At 42.8% G+C, this 13,497-nt stretch overlaps 1 protein-coding gene across 18 annotated transcripts in view; it reads right to left on the bottom strand.

Annotated features, from left to right (window-relative positions):
- Nucleotides 1-1,184: 1,184 nt before the first annotated feature.
- The window catches only part of Alh (coiled coil domain containing protein Alhambra), a 101,155-nt gene continuing 88,842 nt past the window's right edge, over nt 1,185-13,497 (bottom strand). For 6 of the 18 annotated variants that reach the window (XM_073979748.1, XM_073979726.1, XM_073979732.1 and 3 more), the window contains 3 exons: nt 8,605-9,004; nt 7,346-8,324; nt 1,185-2,537 (listed from right to left, as the gene is read on the bottom strand). In XM_073979748.1, coding sequence (XP_073835849.1) covers nt 2,496-2,537; nt 7,346-8,324; nt 8,605-9,004 — 1,421 coding nt within the window. In that variant the 3' untranslated portion in view covers nt 1,185-2,495. Of the gene's footprint in view, nt 2,538-7,345; nt 8,325-8,391; nt 8,540-8,593; nt 9,005-13,497 lie in introns of those variants that run through there. The other 12 variants (XM_073979835.1, XM_073979818.1, XM_073979826.1 and 9 more) reach the window with 9 other exon arrangements.

Genomic DNA, 13,497 nt, shown 5'->3' on the forward strand with positions numbered 1-13,497 from the left:
GACCCTTTCCAAGTGAAATGGCGTTTTCAAAGTCCCTTTCCAAAGGAAACGGTGCTTCTAAAGACCCTTTCCAATGGAAATTGTGCTTCCAAATACCCTTTTTAATGGAAAAGGTGCTTCTAAAACCCTTCCCAATGGAGAAGGGGGCTTTCAAAGACCCTTTACAAGTGAAATAGTGCTTTCAAAGTCACTTTCCCATAGGAAAAGGTGCTTCCAAAGACCTTTTTCAATAGGAATTGTGCTTTCAATAGGAATTGTCCTTTCCAAAGGAAAATGTGCTTCCAAAGAACTCTTTCCAATCGAAAAGATGCTTCCATAGACACTTTCCAATCGAAGTGGTTCTTCCAAAGACCCGTTCCAATCGTAGAGGTGCTTCTACAGACCCTCTCCAAAGACCCTTTCCAATGGAAATTGGGCTCCCAAAAACTCTTTTAATGAAAAAGGTGATTCCAAACTCTTTCCACTGGAGAATGTGCTTTCAAAGATCCTTTCCAAAGTAAAAGGTGCTTCCAATGACACTTTCCAATTGGAAAAGTGCTTCCATAGACCCCAATCAATCTAAAAGGTTCTTCCAAAGACCCTTTCCAATTGCAAATGAGCTTTTAAAGAGCCTTTCCAAGCAATTAGTTGCTTCTAAAGACCCTTTCCGATCGAAAAAGTTTCTCCAAAGACCCGTTCCAATGAAAATGGTGCTTCCAAAGACACTTTCCAATGGAAATTGAGATTCCAAAGGCTCTTTTAATGGAAACGATGATTCCAAAAACCCGTTCCAATGGAGAATGTGCTTTCAAAGATCCTTCCCAAAGGAAAAGGTGTTTCCAATGACACTTTCCAATCGAAAAAGTACTTCCATAGACCCTTTTCAATCGAAAAGGTGTTTGTAAAGGTCCTTTCCAATCGATTAGTTGCTTCTAAAGACCTATTCCAATCGTAAAGGTTCTTCCAACGAATCGTTTCACTTGAAAAGGTGCTTCTATGGACCCTTTCCAAGGAAAATGGTGCATCAAAGGACCCTTTCCAATGAAAATGGAGCTTCCAAAGATTCTTTCCAATGAAATTGGTGCTTCCATGTGTTGACAACCTGTTGCAAAATATGAAATTTTGTGAGAAGGTACCCAAAAGAAAATTAAACAAGACGCCATAAAGCGCTTCTAAAGCGCCAGGTTCAATATAACAACAATTACTTCAGATAACTTTAAATTGTATAATAATTTCAGCATTTCTTAACATTGCTTAGTGTAAATCAAATATTATTTTTAGGTTAGGTTATGTTTTAAAATAAAGGTCTTCTGTGTGTGTGTGTGTTTGCTTGGAACGGATTAGATATAATAGAAGAATATCAATGGAAATACAATACATTATAATTTGGGTTTAAAAATGTAAACATTAGTATTTTTAAAAAGTACATACACACAATTATTACAGTACATAAAACGTACTAAATATCTATTTTGTTTTGTCTAAAGCAAACATAACCTCAATATGTTTTATTTTTAATTATTTAATAAAGAATCTATTGAAAAATCTGTTCTTAATTTATTTATAGATTCCTCGTTATTATGATTGTTATTTTGTATATTTAAATCTATTGTTGTTGGCAGCTGCTCTTGATGGGTTTTGTTGTTGCCAACTGCTGCTGCTGCTGATGATGATTGCGGCAGTTCCTCTTGTTGCATGACTTGTGCTGCTGTAGCATGGACACCCGACATTTGTGTTTTCAATTTATGACGAGATTTCCGTAGAAATTTTGTTGAAATATTAAATTTTCCCGCTTTGCTGTGGTGGTGTAAATGCATTTTATTTCCATGGCGAAAGCTGCGCAATTCTGCCAATGTATTACCGGATTTTTCCAATGACAAGCGTTGTGATGTGGATGATGTTGGTTGTTGTTGTTGTGATTCCACAATTTGTTGATCATCCTCCTCGTCGTCGTCGTCATCATCATCATCGTCGGCATTCAATGGCTGATTGTTGGCATCAAAGCTTTTCAAAAATCGTTGCACCTGTTTTAGCTGTTGCTGGGTATGAGACTCCTGTTCACTTTGTTGTTTGGCCTTTTTCATGGCCGCCTCATTTTCATCTTCAGCCTCATAGTTTTCTGAATGCCTGGATGACGATGTGGTTGTTGTGGGTGATGAAGAAGGATCACTATCCGTATCATTTATGACAACGGAATTTGTCTTATCACTTTCCAAAATGGTTGGTTTCTTTTTTGTTATTTTCTCAGAGGAAGTGGAAGAAATTTGGTTGTTGCTTTTGTTGGGGACTTCTTTATCTCCTCCCTCATCATCATCATCATCATCGGATGAAAGATTAATTATTTCATTGGTTTTTATTTCCATGCGAGTAGTTTTTGATTTGGGCTTAGTTTGCCCTTTTGAATTCAAGGGTTTTTTGGTTGCCACTGATTTTTCCGATGCTGTACTTTTCTCTGATCTACTGCCACCACTAAATTTCTTCACTGTTGTTGCATTCATTTCATGTGAGTATAAATTTCAGCTGGCCTTTGGTATGTTATCGTCTCGTCTTAGTTGTGACTAAGTTTTGTTTATGGAAGAAGAAGATAAATTAATAATTAAAAAAAAACAACACTTTATTGAAGAAACTTTAACAGAGGAAAAATTTGGCAATGGAACTTTGGAACATAAAATTTACACATAACCTAAAAAAGGGTTTGGTTTGAACCTCAAAATAATTTTGACATAACCTCAACATGAATTTGTAAAACCTTTCCAATGAAATGGCTGGTTATGTAAAGCTTTTCCAGGGAAAGGATGCTTCTTAAGACACCTTCCAATGAAAAGGGTGCTTCATAAGACACTTCCAATGGAAATGCTGTTTCTTAAGACACCTTTCAATGGGAAGGGGGCTTCTTAAGACACCTTTCAATAGGAAGGGGCCTTCTTAAGACACCTTTCAATGGGAAGGGGGCTTCTTAAGACACCTTTATATAGGAAGGGGCCTTCTTAAGACACCTTTCAATGGGAAGGGGGCTTCTTAAGACCCCTTCCAATGGAAAGGGTGCTTCATAAGACACCTTCCAATGGAAAGGCTGTTTCTTAAGACACCTTTCAATGGGAAGGGGGCTTCTTAAGACACCTTTCAATAGGAAGGGGCCTTCTTAAGACACCTTTCAATGGGAAGGGGGCTTCTTAAGACACCTTTCAATAGGAAGGGGCCATCTTAAGACACCTTCCAATGGAAAGGGTGCTTCTTAAGACACCTTTCAATGGGAAGGGGGCTTCTTAAGACACCTTTCAATGGGAAGGGGGCTTCTTAAGACACCTTCCAATGGAAAAGCTGTTTCCTAAGACACCTTCCAATGGAAAGGGTGCTTCATAAGACACCTTCCAATGGAAAGGGTGCTGCATAAGACACCTTCCAATGGAAAGGGTGCTTCTTAAGAAACATTCAAATTGGAAGGGCGCTTCTAGAGACACCTTCCAATGAAAAGGGTGCTTCTAAGGACCCTTTCCCGAGGAAAGGATGCGCCTAAAGACCCTTCCCCGAGGAAAGGGTGCTTTAAAGACAATTTTGCGAGAAAAGGGACCTTCTAAAGACCTTTTTCCCGTGGAAAGGGTGCTTCTAAAGACACTTTCTCGAGCCAAAGCCTAAACTCCTCCTCCCGAGGAAAGGGTGCTTCTAGAAAGAGTGCTTCTAAAATTTCTTTCCCGAGGAAAGGGTGCTCCCATTGACCGTTCCCAAAGTAAAGGATTCTTCTATTGATCCTTTTCTTATAGATACTCCTATTGACCCATTCCTGAGTAAAGGGTGCTCCTATTGACCCTTTCCTGAGTAAAGGGTGCTCCTATTGAGTAAAGGGTGCTCCTATTGAGTAAAGGGTGCTCTTTTCCTGAGTAAAGGGTGCTCCTATTGACCCTTTTCTGAGTAAAGGGTGCTCCTATTGACCCTTTCCTGAGTAAAGGGTGCTCCTATTGACCCTTTTCTGAGTAAAGGGTGCTCCTATTGACCCTTTCCTGAGTAAAGGGTGCTCCTATTGACCCTTTCCTGAGTAAAGGGTGCTCCTATTGACCCTTTCCTGAGTAAAGGGTGCTCCTATTGACCCTTTCCTGAGTAAAGGGTGCTCCTATTGACCCTTTCCTGAGTAAAGGGTGCTCCTATTGACCCTTTCCTGAGTAAAGGGTGCTCCTATTGACCCTTTCCTGAGTAAAGGGTGCTCCTATTGACCCTTTCCTGAGTAAAGGGTGCTCCTATTGACCCTTTCCTGAGTAAAGGTTCACCTATTGATCCTTTCCTGAGTAAAGGATGCTCCCATTGAACCTTTCCCGAGTAAAGGGTGCTCCCATTGACCCTTTCCGGAGTGAAGGGTGCACCTATTGACCCTTTCCTGAGTAAAGGGTGCTCCTATTGACCCTTTCCTGAGTAAAGGGTGCTCCTATTGACCATTTCCTGAGTAAAGGGTGCTCCTATTGACCCTTTCCTCAGTAAAGGATGCTCCTATTGACCCTTTCCTGAGTAAAGGGTGCTCCCATTGACCCTTTCCTGAGTAAAGGGTGCTCCTAATGACCATTTCCTGAGTAAAGGATGCTCCTATTGAACCTTTCCTGAGTAAAGGGTGCTCCTATTGACCTTTTTCAAAGAAAAGAGTTCTCCTATTGACCTTTGCCAAAGGAAAGGGTCCTCCTATACGTTTTCCAAAGATAAGGATGCTTCTATTGACCTGTTCCAAAGGAAAGGGTGCTCTTATTGACCTTTTCCAAAGGAAAGGGTGCTCTTATTGACCTTTTCCAAAGGAAAGGGTGCTCTTATTAACGTTTTCTAAAGGAAAGGGTGCTCCTATTAACGTTTTCTAAAGGAAAGGGTGCTCCTATTACCGTTTTCTAAAGGAAAGGGTGCTCCTATTAACGTTTTCTAAAGGAAAGGGTGCTTCTATTAACGTTTTCTAAAGGAAAGGGTGCTCTTATTGAGTAAAGGGTGCTCCAATTGACTCTTTCCTGAGTAAAGGGTGCTCCCATTGACCCTTTCCGGAGTAAAGGGTGCACCTATTGACCCTTTCCTGAGTAAAGGGTGCTCCTATTGACCCTTTCCGGAGTAAAGGGTGCACCTATTGACCCTTTCCTATTAAGGGTGCTCCTATTGACCCTTTCCTGAGTAAAGAGTGCTCCTATTGACCCTTTCCTGAGTAAAGGGTGCTCCTAATGACCATTTCCTGAGTAAAGGATGCTCCTATTGAACCTTTCCTGAGTAAAGGGTGCTCCTATTGACCTTTTTCAAAGAAAAGAGTTCTCCTATTGACCTTTTCCAAAGGAAAGGGTCCTCCTATACATTTTCCAAAGATAAGGATGCTTCTATTGACCTGTTCCAAAGGAAAGGGTGCTCTTATTGAGCTTTTCCAAAGTAAAGGGTGCTCCTATTAACGTTTTCTAAAGGAAAGTGTGCTCCTATTAACGTTTTCTAAAGGAAAGGGTGCTCCTATTACCGTTTTCTAAACGAAAGGGTGCTCCTATTACCGTTTTCTAAACGAAAGGGTGCTCCTATTAACGTTTTCTAAAGGAAAGGGTGCTCCTATTATCGTTTTCTAAAGGAAAGGGTGCTCGTATTAACCTGTTCCGAAGATATGGTGCCCCTATTGACCTTTTTGAAAGGAAAGGGTGCTCCTATTGACTTTCCAAAGGAAAGGTGCTCCTATTGACCTTTTCCAAAGGAATGGGTGCTCCTATTGACATTTTCCCAAGGAAAGGGTGCTCTTATTGACCTTTTCCAAAAGAAAGGGTGCTCTTATTGACCTTTTCCAAAGGAAAGGGTGCTCTTATTGACCTTTTCCAAAGAAAATGGTGCTCTTATTGACCTTTTCCAAAGGAAATGGTGCTCTTATTGACATTTTCCAAAGGAAAGGGTGTTCTTATTGACCTTTTCCAGACGAAAGGGTGTTCCTATTGGCCCTTTTCCAGACGAAAGGGTGTTCCTATTGACCCTTTTCAAAGGAAGTGGTGTTTCTATTGACCTTTTCAAAGGAAGTGGTGCTCTTATTGACCTTTTCAAAGGAAATGGTGCTTCTATTGACGCTTTTCAGAGGAATGTGGGCTTCAACTGACCTTTTCCATAGGAATGTGGGCTTCAACTGACCTCCTCCAAAGGAAAGGGTGCTCCTATTAACGTTTTTCAAAGTAAAGGGTGCTCTGATTGACCTTTTCCAGAGGAAAGGGTGCTCTTATTGACCTTTTCGAACAGAAAGGGTGCTCTTATTGACCTTTTCGAACAGAAAGGGTGCTCTTATTGACCTTTTCGAACAGAAAGGGTGCTCTTATTGAACTTTTCCAAAGGAAAGACTGCTCTCTTGACCCTTTCCAAAGGAAGTGGTGCTTCTATTGACTTTTTCAAAGGAAATGGTGATCCTTTTGACTCTTTCCAGAGGAATGTGGGCTTCAACTGAATCTTTCCAAAGGAAGTGGTGCTTCTATTGACCCTTTCCAAAGGAAACTGTGCTTCTATTGACTTTTTCCGGAGGAAAGGTGCAAAAGTAATGATGAGGATATAAACTCACTTTCTAGGTTCGCAAATTTCAAATATTTGGTGTTCCAAAGTTCCTTCAACTTTACAAGCTATATAAAAATATATGTACATATATTTACATTATTACGTACATCTATATACAATATTTATTAATAAATAATTTAATGTTACTGGTTTTCAGGGAGGAAAATGAGGGAATTACAAATCGTTTTAATGGGTATTTTTTTTGTCGATTTTGTTTTTTAGGTTGCATGGTGAGTGAGTAGTGGTTGGGTGGTTGCTGGTGGGTGGTAGTTCGGTATTGGTGGTGAGATACAAGTTTGGGCAATGAAAAGAATGACAAAATTTTTCATTGGTTTAAAGGGTCCGAATTTTTTGGCAATGATGATGACAACACATACATACATATGTACACACACATACATCCAAATACAAAAGAAATGATTACGCGTTTTAACGAAAGAGATCGCTTTTCTTCTGGGTGGGTGGATAACGATCTAAACTTTCGTTAAACTTTTTTATTCTCAATAATAAACAACAATAACAAATAACTCTCTCGCTTGCTGGTGAAACAAATGGCGCCATAACGAAAAGTTTGAAAGAAAACAAAACTCCATGGAAAGGATCCACGACGACGATGATGGAGATGATTATTGAACAGAATTGATTAATGGATGGAAATGGAGAGATGTCGTGAAAAACAAGCATGAGCATGTGAATGAGTTTCAAAATGAAAAAAATCCAATAAAACAGTATGAGAAGAGAGAGAGAGAGAGAGAGAGTGACAGTATTTGTATATGAATTGGAAAACATCATAGGCGCTTTGTTGTATTGTTGTTGTTGGTTGTTTCGTTTTTTAACAAAAAACTACCTGCATGTGAGGTTTATAAGACGACCCTGGATAATTTCCGGCAGCGTTGGCAGTAGTTGAAGAAATAGAAGAAGCAAGGCAATAAGACGAAGATGTCTTAGAGGAGGTGTTAAAATTTCCACCTATGCCTCCTCCACCACCACCGTGATGATGATGCTGATGATGAGGTTGTTGCTGGTGGTGGCTATCATCAATCTTGCGAGAAGATTTTGTCAAACTAAGAACACCACCACCTTGCAGTTGTTTGGAGGAACCACCACTACTAACACCAGCAGCAGAATTCTGTTTAGGATCAGCATCGTTTAGAATTATAATTGCCGTTGAGGATGGAGAACAAGAAGAAGTTGAGGAAGAAGTGGTGGAGGATATATTAGAGGAAGAAGCAGTGGAATTGGTGGTGGTGTGGGTGGTTACTAGTGGATGTGGATGGTGATATCCTCCTCCCATACGACCGCCACTAATATTAGTAGTTGGATGTATACAATTAACATTAGTGGATAAATTACCTCCAATACGAGATGTGGACATGGGGTGGGGCAGCGTTTGTGGTTGCTGCTGCTGTTGTTGTTGGTGTTGTGTCGTAGAAGCCGATGAAATTGCATTGGAGGAGGAATTGTTTGATGAAGAAGAAGAAGATGATGTATGGGACGATAAGTGCGTGTGCTGATGCTGTTGCTGGTGCAATGTGGTGGCATGTTGTTGTTGCTGTTGCAAATGTTGTTGATGGTGTGGCTGCTGTTGTGGAGGCAGCGGTGGTGGTGGTGCATGATGCGCTTGATGTTGAAGATGTTGCTGCTGCTGCTGTTGTTGCTGCGTTTGCATATGCAAATGTTGTTGGTGATGTTGTTGTTGTTGTGCCATCATTGTTGATGAGCTAGCATTACCCATTGACATTTGAGCATTACTGGTGTTATTATTGTTACTATTGTTGTTGCTGTTTGGTGCTATTGCTCCCGACGCTGAAGCCTGATGGTGTCTACTAAATATTCGTTGTTGTTGTAGGGTCACAAAATTGAAACGAGAGAGCATTATTAGTTTTCACAAAATTTGTTTCTGTTTTTTTTGCATAGAATAAAAAACGCGCGTCAATTGGTTTGGGGAATGGGCGGGCAGGAAATGGGACCAAGGGAAGGAAATGTTGTTGATGGAATGATATATTATTGAAGGGTTAGATATCTAGAGGTTCGTAGGGACCTTAAAGAATAAAATTGCAATTAAAAAGACGTTGAACAATATTATTTTATTTACCCAATACTTACCCCAAACCACTGCCATGACCGGCCGTTACCATTGCCATGGGATTCATAGTCGTGACATTGCTATTAGAGGATGAGGAAGAGGATGATTGCCTAAAGTCTAAACCATTTTCCAAGGTGCTGTTGTTGTTGTTGTTGTTTGTTGTTCTATTCCTATCGTTTGTTGTGAGTCCTCCACCTGCGACGGGGGCTGGTGGTTGTGGCTGCCTTGATGTACTTGATGATGTTGTGCCAGATATTGAAGTTGTTGCTGCTGTGGCCAATGATGCTGCTGTTGCAAGCGAAGAGGCACCACCGGTGGATGTAACACTTGTTGCTGAAGTGCTTGCCGAATGATGACCTGTCGTTGAATTCATTGTTGTTGCTGTAGCATTGTTATTATTGCCTTGTTGAGCCCCACCAGCTGGAAATTCAAAAGGTATAACAACCAATGAGGAAGGGGAAGAGATGTAATTTGTTGTTATAATCCTCTAAATTTGTATTTATAAGTGATCAATTTTGCTGTATATGCGTTCCGTTATATATCCCTCCGCCATTTTAGATAACTTTATAAACAAATTTGGCCATAACCTCAAAATAAAAAATGTCCAAAAAAAAAAGAGTCAAAGCTTTTTAGAGGATTTTTTGTCGACTTCGGGGAAAGGCGCTTCTATATACTCTTTCCGCTTGAAAGGTTGGCACCCTTGCAGGTGCTTCTAGATGAGGAGGATTGGTTTATAAAATAAATAAATGCTGCTGCTAGCGATCCCTTCCAGTGTAAGGGTGCTTCTAGAGGCCCTATCGGAGGCAAGGGTGCTTCTAAAGACCATTTCCAGAAAAATGGCTTTTCTAAAGACCCTTACCAGAGAAAAAGGTGCTTCTAAAGACCGTTTGCACAGGAAAGGGTGCTTCCAAATAAGCTTTTCAGAAAAAATCCTTCTTAAATTGCTACTAAAAATCCGTTCCGGTGCTTCTAGAGATCCCTTCCAGAGGAAAGGGTGCATCTGAAGACCCTTTCCGGTAGAAAGGGTGCTTCTCAAGACCCTTTCCCGAGAAAAGGGTGTTCCTGAAGACCATTTCCCGAGGAAATGATGCTCCTGTAGACCCTTTCCAGAGGACAGGATGCTCCTGTAGACCCTTTTCGAAGAAAGGGTGCTTCTGAAGACCCTTTCCCGAGGAAGGGGAGCTTCTTAAGACCCTTTCCCGAGGAAAGGGTGCTTTCTTAAGACCCTTTCCTGAGGAAAGGCCGCTTCTTAAGACCCTTTCCTGAGGAAAGACCGCTTCTTAAGACCCTTTCCTGAGGAAAGGGTGCTTCCTAAGACCCTTTCCTGAGGAAAGGGTGCTTCCTAAGACCCTTTCCGGAGGAAAGGGTACTTCTTAAGACCCTTTCCCGAGGAAAGGGTGCTTCTTAAGACCCTTTACCAAGGAAGGGGTGCTTCTTAAGACGTTTTACCCAGGAAAGGGTGCTTCTTAAGATCCTTTCCCCAGGAAAGGGTGATTCTTAAGACACTTTCCCCAGGAAAGGGTGATTCTTAAGACACTTTCCCCAGGAAAGGGTGCTTCTTAAGACCCTTTCCCGAGGAAAGGGTGCTTCTTAAGACCCTTTCCCGAGGAAAGGGTGCTTCTAAAGACCCTTTCCCGAGGAAAGGTTTCTTCTTAAAACCTTTTCCCGAGGAAACGGTGCTTCTTAAGACCCTTTTCCGAGGAAATTGTGCTTCTTAAGACCCTTTCCCGAGGAAAGGGTGCTTCTTAAGACCCTTTCCCGAGGAAAGGGTGCTTCTTAAGACCCTTTCCCGTTGAAAGGGTGCTTTTTAAGACCCTTTCCCGAGGAAAGGTTGCTTCTTAAGACCCTTTCCCGAGGAAAGGTTGTTTCTTAAGACCCTTTCCTGAGGAAAGGGTGCTTCTTAAGACCCTTTCCTGGGGAAAGGATGCTTCTTAAGACCCTTTCCCGAGGAAATGGTGCTTCTTAAGACCCTTTCCCGAGGAAATGGTGCTTCTTAAGACCCTTTCCTGAGGAAAGGGTGCTTCTTAAGACCCTTTCCTGAGGAAAGGGTGCTTCTTAAGACCCTTTCCTGAGGAAAGGGTGCTTTTTAGGAAATGGTGCTTCTACAGACCCCTTCCCGGGGAAAGGGTGCTTCTAAAGACCCTTTCCAGAGGAAACTGTGTTCTATGTAATCCTGACAGTAAAGAGTGCTTCTGAAGAACCATCCCCGAGGAAAGGGTCCTTCCTAAGACCCTTTCCCGAGGAAAGGGCGCTTATTAAGACCCTTTCCTGAAGAAGAAGCACTCTTAAGACTCTTTCCACCGAGGAAAGATAACTTCTAAATACCCTTTCTCGAAGAAAGGGTGCTTCTTAAGACCCTTATCCAAAGAAATGGTGCTTCTTAAGACCCTTTCCCGTTGAAAGGGTGCTTTTTAAGACCCTTTCCAGAGGAAAGGTTGCTTCTTAAGACCCTTTCCTGAGGAAAGGGTGCTTCTTAAGACCCTTTCCTGAAAAAGGGTGCTTCTTAAGACCCTTCCCTGAGGAAAGGGTGCTTCTTAAGACCCTTCCCTGAGGAAAGGGTGCTTCTTAAGACCCATCCCTGAGGAAAGGGTGCTTTTTAAGACCCTTTCCTGAGGAAAGGGTGCTTCTTAAGACCCTTTCCTGAGGGAAGGGTGCTTCTTAAGACCCTTTCCTGAGGGAAGGGTGCTTCTTAAAAGACGCTTTCTTGAGGAAAGGGTGCTTCTTCAGACCCTTTTCTGAGGAAAGGGTGCTTCTTAAGACCCTTTCCTGAGGAAAGGGTGCTTCTTAAGACCCTTTCCTGAGGAAAGGGTGCTTCTTAAGACCCTTTCCTGAGCAAAGGGTGCTTCTTAAGACCCTTTCCTGAGCAAAGGGTGCTTCTTAAGACCCTTTCCTGAGCAAAGGGTGCTTCTTAAGACCCTTTCCTAAGGAAACTGTGCTTCTTAGGACCCTTTCCTGAGGAAACTGTGCTTCTTAAGACCCTTTCCTGAGGAAACTGTGCTTCTTAAGACCCTTTCCTGAGGAAACTGTGCTTCTTAAGACCCTTTCCTGAGGAAACTGTGCTTCTTAAGACCCTTTCCTGAGGAAACTGTGCTTCTTAAGACCCTTTCCTGAGGAAAGGGAGCTTCTTAAGACCCTTTCCTGAGGAAAGGGAGCTTCTAAGACCCTTTACCGAGGAAATGGTGCTTCTAAAGACCCTTTCCCGAGGAAAGGGTGCTTCTAAAGACCCTTTCCGGAAGAAGGGATGCTTCGAAAGACCCTTATCCCAAGAAATGGTGCTTCTACAGACACCTTTCCGGGGAAAGGGTGCTTCTAAAAACCCTTTCCCGAGGTAGGGGTGCTTCTTAAGAACCTTTCCCCAGGAAAGGGTGCTTCTAAAGACCCTTTCGCGAGGAAAGGGTGTTTCTTAAGACCCTTTCGCGAGGAAAGGGTACTTCTTAAGACCCTTTCCCGAGGAAAGGGTGCTTCTTAAGACCCTTACCCGAGGAAATGGTGCTTCTTAAGACCCTTTCCCCAGGAAAGGGTGCTTCTTAAGACCCTTTCCCCAGGAAAGGGTGCTTCTTAAGACCCTTTCCTGATGAAAGGGTGCTTCTTAAGACCCTTTCCCGAGGAAAGGGTGATTCTTGAGACCCTTTCCCGAGGAAAGGGTGCTTCTTAAGACCCTTTCCTGATGAAAGGGTGCTTCTTAAGACCCTTTCCTGATGAAAGGGTGCTTCTTAAGACCCTTTCCTGATGAAAGGGTGCTTTTTAAGACCCTTTCCCGAGGAAAGGGTGCTTCTTAAGACCCTTTCCCGAGGAAAGGGTGCTTCTTAAGACCCTTTCCCGAGGAAAGGGTGCTTCTTAAGACCCTTTCCCGAGGAAAGGGTTCTTCTTAAGACCCTTTCCCGAGGAAAGGGTGCTTCTTACGACCCTTTCCCGAGGAAAGGGTGCTTCTTAAGACCCTTTCCTGATGAAAGGGTGCTTCTTAAGACCCTTTCCTGATGAAAGGGTGCTTTTTAAGACCCTTTCCTGAGGAAAGGATGCTTCTTAAGACCCTTTCCTGGGGAAAGGGTGCTTCTTAAAACCCTTTCCTGAGGAAAGGGTGCTTCTTAAGACCTTTTCATGAGGAAAGAGTGCTTCTTAAGACCCTTTCCTGAGGAAAGGGTGCTTCTTAAAACCCTTTCGTGAGGAAAGAGTGCTTCTTAAGACTTTTCCTGAGGAAAGGGTGCTTCTTATGAACCTTTCCCGAGGAAATGGTGCTTCTTAGGACCCTCTCCCGAGGAAATGGTGCTTCTAAAGACCCTTTCCCGAGGAAAGTGTGCGTTTTAAGACCCTTTCCCGAGGAAAGGGTGCTTCTTAAGACCCTTTCCTGAGGAAAGGGTGCTTCTTAAAACCCTTTCCCGAGGAAAGGGTGTTTCTTAAGACCCTTTCCCGAGGAAAGGGTGCTTCTTAAGACCCTTTCCGGAAGAAAGGGTGCTTCTTAAGACCTTTTCCCGAGGAAAGGGTGCTTCTTAAGACCTTTTCCCGAGGAAAGGGTGCTTCTTAAGACCCTTTCCCGATGAAATGGTGCCTCTTAAGACCCTTTGCCGAGGAAAGGTTGCTTCTTAAGACCCTTTCCCGAGGAAAGGGTGCTTCTGTAGACGCTTTCCGAAGAAAGGGTGCTTCTTAAGACCCTTTCCCGAGGAAAGGGTGCTTCTTACGACCCTTTCCCGAGGAAAGGGTGCTTCTTACGACCCTTTCCCGAGGAAAGGGTGCTCCTTAAGACCCTTTCCCGAGGAAAGGGTGCTTCTTAAGACACTTTCCCGAGGAAAGGGTGCTTATTAAGACCCTTTCCCGAGGAAAGGGTGCTTCCTAAGACCCTTTCCTGAGGAAAGCGAGCTTCTTAAGACCCTTTCCTGAGGAAAGCGAGCTTCTTAAGACCCTTTCCTGAGGAAAGC

Source organism: Musca autumnalis, unplaced genomic scaffold (assembly GCF_047663935.1).
Source record: "Musca autumnalis isolate F117 unplaced genomic scaffold, ASM4766393v1 scaffold_1, whole genome shotgun sequence".
Lineage (NCBI taxonomy): Eukaryota > Metazoa > Arthropoda > Insecta > Diptera > Muscidae > Musca > Musca autumnalis.